The 12,241-nt window shown below is 42.1% G+C and overlaps 1 protein-coding gene across 1 annotated transcript in view; it reads right to left on the bottom strand.

Annotated features, from left to right (window-relative positions):
• The window catches only part of MST1R (macrophage stimulating 1 receptor), a 397,230-nt gene that overhangs the window by 131,737 nt on the left and 253,252 nt on the right, over window positions 1-12,241 (bottom strand). The window contains exons 5-6 of the mRNA XM_086938800.1: window positions 3,765-3,935; window positions 1,898-2,076 (exon numbers count right to left, since the gene is read on the bottom strand). Coding sequence (XP_086794926.1) covers window positions 1,898-2,076; window positions 3,765-3,935 — 350 coding nt within the window. The remainder of the gene's footprint in view (window positions 1-1,897; window positions 2,077-3,764; window positions 3,936-12,241) is intronic.

Genomic DNA, 12,241 nt, shown 5'->3' with positions numbered 1-12,241 from the left:
TGGGTTTAATGATTTTGTTTTCATAAGGAACTGGTAAGGTATCGATTTCAGTAAGCTCACACTGACTGCACCTGGAATTGACGCATTAACATCAATGTTCGCTTTAAAATAAATGGCGCTATAGGGAGAATAAAAGGGGCCCTCTTTTAATTGTAGGAAAAGTCTGTAGGTATCTTTCACACTAACAAATTCACCACCATCTAGCGCACTGTTGGGATAGGGTTTTAAAAATTAGGTTACTTTGCGCAAATGCGACATCTGTGCAATTTCGGAAACCCTGCTGCATACGTTGTCCCTGCCTTGCAGCCATTATTTCAGTGACCATGGCCATATGACTTTATATTTGCTTCAGACTAATATTATGTCCGACTCCGAGAAGTGTGCAGCTTTGCACATTCACAGACTCATGAAACAGCCTGTACCCCTGAGAGGGACCACGGTTCCACTTCTGGACTGTAAAAAAGGCTGCATGTGTGTGGAGGTGCCCGCAGGACACCTGCAGCCGAAAATTCAAACCTGCCCAGAGATTCTGTTTTTTGTTTAATTTTCCATAAGTAAGAACAGTGTGGTTTTGTTTAATTTACAGTTGTGTGTCAAACCGACGAGCAATTAAACAAATCTCACACAATGTGAATACACACTGAGGTACAAAAATTGACTCCACTTGATTACATGGAAAATATACTGCAAATAAGGTGATAAGGTGACCGGCAGGTGGACATGCTCTAGTAGCACATGAAGGGTGCATCAGGCTCTTTCCAGGGCCCATTTGCCTGGCATACTGTAACCCCATCAGCTGTGAAATGGTGTCTGTTAGTAAAATAAGGCTGTTGTTGGTTTGAAAAATCGATGGTATACCGACCGAAATGGGTGTGCATTAGCTGTGAGCCTCGAGACCTGTTGTTGTTGATTCGCCTCACCACTTTCAATTATCACTAGCCGCCACTGATGTGCACCCATTTTCTGCGCCGCTGGGGCACTGCTGTATTACAGAAGGAGCTGCAGACTCTTGTGCGGCCCCTTCTGTTATCCTGATGGCACCGCCACAATCTTAAGGACGTGTTTCCACATTTGCATGGGACATGGCCCGCAACAAATGAGGGAAATGCTTTGCCACTAGGTCTGCACTGCATTATGGAAACAGGTGAAGAGACAAAAAAAGAGGTCAGGGGGCACAGTTACTATGTGGCACAAAAAGCTGGCACAATCGGGGCAGCCATTTGGAAGGGGAATGAGGGTCCCATGAGCCTTCCACACAACCCCCACAGGCAGGTTTACTCATTCACTGCAACCAACTACAACTGCTATCCCCCCCCCCCCCCCCCCCCACCCACTGAAGTGGTGGTGGGTGCTGTTTTAACAGTGAAAAAGGGAACAGGTGCTTCAAGCCTTCAGAATTAATGATGACAGAATTCCCACTATCCCAGCAGAGAAGCTTCCTCTCGTGAAGGACACAAAGGACAAACTGTACTTTAATTTACAATGCAAGGACATTTTTAGAGAGTAATCCCTTCAAAAAGAGTAACGATTACATGGCCAGAGAGACCTCTTTCAACTGCAGAGGTGGTTCCACAAGAGGCTTCCACGACAATGGAGAAAACTATGGTCTTCCAGAGTTGGTGATGCCACACACAAATTACACAGTGACAAAGGAAACCAAACGTCTCCTTTTAGCTGCAGACTGGTGTCGATCCTTCCACAGCAAAATTGAGACATTTCAAGGGCCATTAACATTCCTTTTCTTTTTCCAACTCCGGCTCAGCAGTCGATACTCTGCATTCTGAACTGGCCAATATGACTTTTAAAAAATTACATTCCCACTGATACACTGTACATAAGGCTTGCCCTCTATTCGTCAATGCAGCCCATGTCTACTTTCCCAGCGCTGCTCGCTCACCTCTTGATGTGGCTTTTTTCAGGAATAACGTTGCAAGGCGTCTCTCCCACCATGATTTTGTGTGTATCGTGTGAAATTGCAAATTCAGGCTCGGAGGAGTACACAATCCGAGACTGGAAATCTCTGCCGCACAGCGTTATCTCCGTGGTGGCAGACACAGGAGCACTTTTTGGGTAAAACTGAAAGGTAAATTGTATAGAGTTAAAATACTTTGAAATAAAAAAATGATCATCAGAGAAAGCAGAAAGCGGATGAGAGGGCGCCCTGTTATTTTGAAATTGTGTAGGGGTGCATTATAATCCCAAGTAGTCAGCACCCACATATTTAGAGGACCTTTGCTAAAGTAGTTTAGAAATGCAATGGTAGGCCGGGGATCAGTGCAATATGGGTGGTGCGTTTATTAATCATAGATTAATATAGTGCCTTAATTAGAAAATGTGAGGTTGCATAACGTAGAAAATCGTATGTGAAATGTTGTGTTAACAATGATGTGCTTTAATGAAATGATACATGTGTTTATTAACAAGTGGATTAACATAGAGTTTAATGTGAAAGATATTCCTTGTAGAATGTATTTGAAAGTGATGAAATGTAATGTAATGTTGTATTACAAATGTGTTTAAAGGTCCAAAGGCCTGGGACATGTTAAAGCCAGTAGAGGCCTAACTGTATTTTTTCCTTGGTTAGTCTAACTTGGAAAGAAATTATTTCTCTCGCCTGGGAAAGGCTGTCCTCATCAAATATTAAAATTGTAATTCTGAATGTTGCAAGGATGGTTTCACGTATTTTAGCTTGCAGGGGCAGGCCACAAGGCTTGTTAGGTAGAAAAGTCCATTGTTTAGAAGTTAGGATAGTAGGCACGAACGCAGAGATGCTGCCCAAGAATTTGGGAGTGCAACATTGAGCGGAGAAGGTGCCTGGGACCCAAGGACACTCCAACGGACGCTGGATGGAGAGGCGCCATAGTGGAAAACTCCGTGGAACTACACCTGCCAGAGGGGCGTGTCTGAAGGCGTGTCAACTGTTTTTGGGGTTTTGTATTAGGGACAGCACCCGACGGTGGAGAGGCAGTCTGGAGCAGAGAGTAGAGAGTAGACATCAGTCTAGGAGTTAGGCTTGGGAAAGGCGAGATGTAGATAGTGGTGAACTTGAGGCAGAGTAGGGTGCAGCAAGGAGCATCTTAGAACGAGCTCAGTATTAAAGTCACCTATTTGAAGTGAATATACTTCTTAGGAAGTCTTCACAGCTGACACCTTTATTCTTGCTGGGTAAACCATAATTTAGGGATGTCACCTTAGAGTTAGTGTAGGGACAGTCTAACCAGATTATTTCCTTTTTGTAATTGCAGTCCCGACTTTCGATATTGTCGGTAATGGTATGCTTAATGCTTCTGGAATTAACCTTGGTCTTTATTTTGAATCGTTTGAGACTCTTGCGTAGAATTACCTTTGTATTAGTGCCAGTCTATTTCTTGAATTTATTGTTGAGATGTCTGTATGTCCAACTATATTTGGCTGTGTAATAAATCTTCAACATTTCAGTTTGTAGTCAGTGGTCCCTTGAGTCTAATTTGGATTGGCCTTATGAAGTTGTTATGAGCTGTGTTTATGAAGATCTTCCCTTTACGCTTCTATGACAGGGAAAAAGGTTCAGTCGACCAGACCTGGGATTCTAGAGATTTGTAGGAAAATCTAGATGGGAATCCCAGCTTTCCTAGGAAATTAATAAAGGAGTAGAAATGAAGTAAAAAAATAAATGGCATTAGAAACTGTCAAAGGATCAGTGTCTCGCTCATTTATGGGTAAAAAGCATATCATGATGGCAAATAACCATACAAAGGTTGTCGACATGTCCACTGCATACTTACTTCAGTGATGACTGGGGAGCAGGTTTCCTGATTCCACGAGGCCGAGCACTTGGGCGAGCGCGTGCAGGTGTTCTCGCACCAACCGCATTCCATGAACGGTGGAGCCCGCAAGCAGCGGCTGCAGGTGAGGAAGTATTCGCAGCCAGGACCTGTCACATTCACCATCGACAGCTTCCGGTCCAGTAGAAAAAAGCCAGAATTAGGGACGAGGGATGGAAAAGAAAAGAAAAAGGGAACAGCTAAGTCACACAAATGAAATGTAGAAGTAAGAAATAGCAGCATACGCTGTCAAACATTTACAGAATGCAAGCACTGCATAACCACTCCAGGGCGTATGTGGGGCCTGTTAATTTATAAGTTACCTGTTCAGGATTCTAACCTCTCAGCAAGTATTAAGTTTCTAAGGAACATTAATAAAGGTTTGTTTGTAGCGCTTATAGCCACAGGCCTGCTAATAACCGCTGTTAGTATTTATTATTTCTAGTAGTCTATTTAATGACTGCGGAATGTTGGACGACTGAATTAGAGTTGATGAAATTCGAACAAGTGTCCCACATCGCAGCAAATATCACCAGCTAGCATTGAACACAACTAAAGCAGACACGTTGGACTCCTATTTAAAACCAAGAAAAAGCACCAGCTTTTCCAAAAAACCCTACAAGAGCAGGCTAACTCAGCCTCTGCATTCCTTCCAATTCATATCACGCAATGAATTTATGGATCTGATCAAGGCATGCAGGCCTGCCGGCAGCCCTTATGGCCCATGCCCACCATAAACCTTCAAAAACATTCTTCTAACTACCTCTGCTGCCACACCAGTAAGAATCATCACCACCTCCTTAACTACAGGAATATTTCCAGAAGACCTAAAAAAGTCATACATACGCCCATTACTAAAGAAAAAAACTGGAACCCACTTAACCCCAACAGCTACAGACAAATTACAAATGGTCTTTCCTGGGCAATCTGATAGAAAGAGCAGCATTCCCTTAGATGGCAATTCATTGAAGTTAGTTCCATACTTTCAGACTTCCAAACAGGATTCTGTCAAGGAAGCGGCCCAAAATCTGCTCTCATTGCCATCTAGGATGACATTAAGAACACAGCTGATTGGAACGGGGTTACTGCACTACTTCTCTTGGACCTTTCAGATACCTTTGACACAGCTCACCATGACACACTAATAAAAAGACTCTACGAAGCCGGCATGGAGAGAACTGACCAACTGGATTACATCCAATCTTCAAAACAGAGCAAATATCATCCATAACACACACACACCCTTTGTCATCCAAACCATACTCAACAAAAGCAGGGGTCCCTCTAATATCTCATGCATGCTTTTCAACATCTACATGAAGTCATTATCAGCGGTAATCAATCAATTTCACCTCTAATGCGATAAATATGCAGATGACACACAAATAGTCCTGAAACTGGAAAGCCCCAAAGACTTTGGAAACTCACAAATTTTCTGTTTCCTTAGAGCCACTGATCAGTAGATGACATGGAGCCTTCACACATTGACTGCTTCCAGAACAGAAATATTCAAATGTGGCAATTGAAAAATTATGACCCCACTGCCACCAGGCCTGACAATCTGGGAACACCGCCTAAAGTGTCTAAGGAAGTAAAAAACTTCGGAATTGCCATGGACTCCAACCGATCAATGAATACCCAATTGTACAAACTAGCAAGATCAAGCTTTGTTACTAATCTGTGTGATGCATCTTCCCCCACCTGGTATTTCAACACAAGGTCCAGGCTACTATCTCTCTTGTTCTGTCTAAACTCGATAACCCAATAGCCTCTACCATGGACCATCTTTAACAGGCAAATTACAAATGGTCTTTCCTGGGCAATCTGATAGAAAGAGCAGCATTCCCTCAGATGTCAATTCATTGAAGTTAGTTCCATACTTCCAAACAGGATTCTGTCAAGGAAGAGACACAACATCTGCTCTCATTGCCATATAGGTTGACAATAAGAACACAGCTGATTGGAACGGGGTTACTGCACTACTTCTCTTGGACCTCTCAGATACCTTTGAAATAGCTGACCATGACTAAGCATGAGCGAATTTTGCGGATCTCGCGTTCGCGAATTTTGCGGATTTGCGGATTCGCAATCCGCAAAATCCGCGAATTCCCGCGAATTTGCGGATTTTTTTTTTTTTTGTGTTCGCCCGTGTTTCTGCCAGTTCGCGAGGGTTTTGTACACTTTCGCAAATTGCGAACTTACCTGTCGGGTCGCAAGTTTCGCGAACTTGTTGTTTCTACGTGTCCAGCCTGTTTGGGACACTCTTCTTCATCACTGCCACTCTCTGTCACCACTGCCACTCTCTGACTACTCATGCCACCCTCTGGCCCACCCATGCCACCCTCTGTTTCATCACCACACCCTCTGGTTGTCCAGTGTACATTATTTTCGGCAAAGCAAAGCACACCTTCCCTGCCTCAAGTGACCTGAATTAATTTGGGGCTGATTCATGTGTCACAGAATATTTTTTTAGCTGGCACCTGCTTCCTTAGTGCGCCCTGATTAGTGATCTTTTGCACTTGCTAAGTGCTTTCATTGTTGCAAAATTAGTTACAACACCTGCCCTGCCCCAACTGACAATAATGAATTAGGGGCTGATTAATGGATTTTAACTTCCAGCCTGGCTCCTGCTTGTCTCCCTTAGCTGTAATTCAGGACCTTTGTGGCATATGTGTAACTATTCTGAGGTTCAGAGCAGGGTCACATAATAGTTTCAACTGGCAACTGAACTCTGGAGGGGCCCCTCAGGAAGCACTCCAGGAAATGGCTACTAATGATGAGCCTGAACTTTTGAACCTGGTAAGTAGTTACTTTCAGTTTTGCTAAGATCGTATTTCTGCAATTTTGCACTTATTCGCGGGGCGCGAACTCACGCGAACAGTGCGAGCAGTGCGAGCAAAATCCGCTGCTCGCGGATTTGCGGATTTTTGCGGGAAATTCGCAAATCTCGCGGATTGCGGATTTCCCGAAAATCCGCAAAATCCGCGAGCGGAACGGATTTTCCGCCCACGCCTAACCATGACACACTAATAAAAAGACTCTACGAAGCCGGCATGGAGAGAACTGACCAACTGGATTACATCCAATCTTCAAAACAGAGCAAATATCGCCCATAACACACACCCACCCTCTGTCATCCAAACCATACTCAACAAAAGCAGGGGTCCCTCTAATATCTCATGCATGCTTTTCAACATCTACATGAAGTCATTATCAGCGGTAATCAATCAATTTCACCTCAAATGTGATAACTATGCAGATGATACATGAACAGTCCTGAAACGGGAAAGCCCCAAAGACATTGGAAACTCACAAATTTTCTGTTGCCTTAGAGCCGCTGATCAATAGATGACATGGAGCCTTCACACATTGACTGCTTCCAGAACAGAAATATTCAAATGTGGCAATTGAAAAATTATGACCCCACTGCCACCAGGCCTGACAATCTGGGAACACCACCTAAAGTGTCTAAGGAAGTAAGAAACTTCAGAATTACCATGGACTCCAAGCGATCAATGAATTCCCAATTGTACAAACTAGCAAGATCAAGCTTTGTTACTAATCTGTGTGATGCATCTTCCCCCACCTGGGATTTCAACACAAGGTCCAGGGTACTATCTCTCTTTTTCTGTCTAAACTCGATAACCCAATAGCATCTACCATGGACCATCTTTAACAACTATGAAAACACTCCAATGAATTCAGAACTCTGCTGCCAGACTACTCTTACTTGTAGAGCCACAAGCCCACATCTCCCCTGTCTTGAAAGCCCTAAGTTGGTTATCGGTTGCCAGAAGATCCACATTCAAGCTGCTTTGTTTCACCCACAAAGCCATAAATAGAACAGGGCCACTCATCATCAGCAATAAAATCATCACATACCTTCAAGAAAGGAACCTCTGCTCTAGACTGGCACCTTGTCGCAAAATCCCACCATACAAGAAAAAACATAGGTGTTTCATTCTTCTCAGTTCAAGCAGCCAAACTGTGGAACTCTTTACCCCACAAACATTAGATCTACGGATAACTATCTTATGTTCAGAAGACTACTCAAGAGTTGGCTCTTCCCCACATAACCACCATACTCAAACATAAATGTACAACATATCCCTTTGTATATAAGCATTTATTTAGATTAGATGTATTTAGATATGTGTTTTCTTCTGTATGAATGTGTATAACAATCATGTTTACAAATATATAGATATTCGTTAGGTCTGTATAACACATGCACATATTACCTATGGTTATATTATTCCATGTTTAACTTGTATATAGGTCATTGTGTAAATAAGTAATGTTTATCATAATATTTATGTACAATTGCTTCACTACTGAATTATTCAAAAGTAAAAAAAATATACAACCAAATAAATTAGCAGAAAGTACAGCGACACTTGAAAGTCGGAGATTATTAAATACAACTTAAATGTAGCTATGGTACCTTCCTTATAAATATATACCTTCCATGTACTTATGTATCTTTATATTTATTACCTACTCCTAATTCAATATCTCCAATGCACTTCCATATATTTCATCCAATACCTCTCTAAATATTTCCCCTACCTCATCCCCTACCTCATTCTACTACTCTCGCTAATGTACTACCCTATTTCTCACCCTATATCTCTCTCAATCTCTAACTCACCCCAAACCCCTTTCTACTAATATGATCCCAAAAAATAACCCTTTCTATACCATTCGCTCCTGCTCCCCACATCCTCTCAAACATTCTATTACTATTCAGATATCCCAAACAAGCCTTTCTAAACCATTCCCTCAAGTATCCATCCTAAATTCATCTAATACCTCACCTATCTCTATAATCTGCTTCTAGAGACTCTCCCCCCCACCATCTCTTCTTCACTCATCCCACGTCTCCTCCTACTGCTATGATCTCCAAATAAAAACTTTCTAGATCCTTCCCTATCGCTCCACCACCCTTTTCAATCCAACTAACAGACTCACATGTCCACCGCTCAAATTATTTTCATATTTCCCTATACTAATTCACCACAAATCTTTTTGGGTTCCGGAGTAGTGTGCTACTCGCCGAAAAACGCTTCGCCACCTCGTAAGGGGTAGTAAGCACTATATAAATACAATTACTATTTAACTAAGCCATCCTTCCTCCTTATAGAGAAGTCAGTGCCCTCAGGACACATTCTTTGTTACCAAAGAACGCTAACATTATCGCTTTCATGAGCCCATTCCTTTGATTTCAAATCTAGGTGGAGATTTTACAATCTATAGTTTGAAACATATGTAGGTCAAAACCTTTAGTCATAAAAGTATCGTTCAAAGATGTTAATTGTGTATGTATTTTGCATTCAGTTCGACTGTTGAGTTAGACATTTTTTTTTGCTTTTATATTCTAATGTGGCTCATCTGTTTTATCAGCCTCAAAATCGCCTTGCAATTAATTTCTCAAACCCCAGCAATTCGAGAACGAAGACCAAGTCATGATAATGGTAAGTTATAGTGGAAATGGTCCAGTTTATAATTTCAAACTTTATCCAACTATACCTTTTTAACTAAATTATTTTTGTAAATTATTGTTTCAAAGTTTTAATACCCTGATTTCATAGGCTGATGTGGTAGAGTGTGAAGTGCCAGAGGGCTCATAGGATTGTTTATTAAGTTAAAACCAAACGTTTTCCCATTCATCCTTTCCTTTATCTGCTCTTCTACTGTTTCAATTTGTCACATTAACAGATCTCTGTTCGTGTTCACAGCAGTTCGTTTTGTAGGACCTGCTTTCGATAGCATCCTCAGGTGTTCTACTCGAACGAAGGCGCTTAGGCTACACCCAAACGTCCACCCACATTTAAACAGAAGATGGCGCCAAAGTCAAACACAAAAACGTAGCATTGTCCTTTATCGAATTGTTCAAGGGACTTCCTGCATGCCAACCAAGCATGTGGGGATTTTAGAATAAATTAGGTATTTCTAACACTACATATAAGCATTTACGACATTTTCACGCGAACTCTAGAGAACTCCAACAGACTACTTTACGATATTAACAATTGAATCTTCGCTTAGTGGAACTCCAGTTTAACACGACCGAGAGGACCATTGAAAAGAGAAAACTGCCCTTTATATGTTCCTTTAAAACAGTTATCTAACGTAATGGTATGCAGTGTGATGACCTCAGAGGGATGAAAGACTGGATTGGCCCTTCTATGATTCAAGTTTTCTAAACTGGAGGCAAACCACTGGAATAACGTGGCAGGATAGAGCTAAATTATTTGCAGGGTTAGCTAAATTATGTAGCAAATGAGGTAAATTATACAACCTAGTGCAGCATATTTTGTGGCAGTATTGCTTCACTTTTTGTAATTTTTACACATCAACATTGATTGGGCAAATGACTCGCTCAAATACTATTGGTTTAACATCTAAACATAGCAATCAGCAACTGAAATGATGTTAGTTAACCTTTTCAACGGCCTACCACTGCGGAAAACAAACGCCTGGCAGCATTTTTATAACTCTTGAGCTGTTTTAGCTGAAACAGTTTTTTTGTTATAATATGTAAATTATGCAACAGATGATGGATTGTGTGGAAACACCATAATTATGCAGAAAAGTCTGCAGCCACAGAATCGCAAAATTCTAATGCCACCCTGCATATACACCATTGTCCTAGGAGTCTTTTATGGCTCACCAGCCACACTGCAAGGTTACATTGGTGCTGTGGGGATCAAAGAGGAACACCGTGGAACCGAAATGTGAGCAAAAATGAAGGTAGGTAAGATGAAGCGCACAAAAGCTATTGCAAACTACAGGCGTAATATCCCTGCAGAGGAGGAAAGCAGTCCCCACTTCCAGGTGTAGGCTCATTCCATAGCAATATGACATCTGCACTGAGCTGAGAGGCTCCACCTTCAGGTCCAGTTCCAAACATCTTTAACAGAACTACCAACAAGGCAGGGATGCTAATACTGTGTCCAGAATAGCAGCCATGTTACTTTGTGAAGATGTAAAAAGGACCAAATTGAAGGGCCATGTGCTGTTGAACTCTGAAGGGAACATGTGGTGTAGGCAAGGGCAGCTGGTACCCTTTGATAGTGGTGCGGCAAGTGAAGTGCCCCACCACTTCCCCCCAAAAACACAAAAGAAAGCACCCCTTCCTCCAAATCCCCATATAAAACCACTCCTCCCTCCAAAAGCCAAAGATAAAATACCCCCTCCTGCCAAAAGTCTCAGAAGAAACAGAACACTAACTACAAAATAAAATACAACCACTACGCTTACATGCATTACACATTCCAAAAAAAATAAACTAAAACTACACTTACCGATGGGGCTGCACGTGTCATGTGTATTTTTCCTTCTCCAATGCATGGAGAGCTCCCCCAATCAATTCAGATGCTGCTAACCAGCATGAGAGAAGCGCTTGGATTGGTTGGAGAGGGCTGTCAGGACGCTCCTTCAGGCCCTGAAAGCCTGTGCTTGGTCTCCACCCAAGAGCTTCAAAGTGGGCATGTTACTTTGTCCAGTGCAAAATAGCTGCCCAAAGTGAAATGCGCACTTTGGAGCATCCAGTCGGCCCTGCTTCAGTCCTCCGCTGCAAATGGGCAGCAGTGGGCACAGCCAGTATGTCTCTGGGCTTGGGACTGGTGCTGCAGAGTGTGCACTGCGCCGGTAAAATTATTATGGCAAGGAAATTTTTTTATTGGTATTTTATGTTTCTTGCATGGCTTGCAGTAGGCGGGGGCAACGCTCCCCCACCCTTGAGAAGAAACCGCCGCTGGGTGTAGCAAGGCTTTTGTGTCTTCCATTAAGGGACAGACTTCCACCCTGGTATTAAGAGATTGTTTATAATCATTATTTTGCAAGTCAATATTTTGCCTTTAATTCTGAAAATAATTTTCACTCACCAGGTGATGGCAAGCCTGGCCAGGTATTGAGTCTGCGTCAGGCCCCGAAAAATGGAGATGTGCAATTTTGATCCCATCTGAGATACTGTAGGAGTGCATCATAATAAAACAGACTGTGAATGTATAGACTAATGTTTAAACACGCTAGAAGTGAAACAAGGATTCTTTCCATGCAGGTACATTTAGAATGACCTCTTCGTAATCCTTTACAATTTATTCATGTATTAAGAAGCTGCAATGAGTATGTGTGTAAAAATGTGCAGGCATTCTATAACCCTGTGCATTGTTAAACTTGACTAGAGTTGGCCTCAAGAAAGTTGTTCAGTTCAAGCTAACGCTTGAAGTCTAGCTTGTAAGTCGTATTTAACCTTCAATGTAGAATGTATTTGCTTGTATTTTTGTTTCAACTGCAGGTGTGGACAAAGCCTCAATAGTTAGCATAGAAATGTAACATTTTAATTCTATAGCAAGGTAGGAGAAGACACAGTTTGGCCAGGAGAAGTATTGTAATGAACAAAGAGGCAAGTTCTCATGGAGGAGGAGAAGAAT

This window comes from Lissotriton vulgaris, chromosome 9 (assembly GCF_964263255.1).
Source record: "Lissotriton vulgaris chromosome 9, aLisVul1.2, whole genome shotgun sequence".
Taxonomy (NCBI): domain Eukaryota; kingdom Metazoa; phylum Chordata; class Amphibia; order Caudata; family Salamandridae; genus Lissotriton; species Lissotriton vulgaris.
The sequence above is the reverse complement of the archived record's forward strand: the minus strand, read 5'-3'. Positions and strand labels throughout refer to the sequence as shown.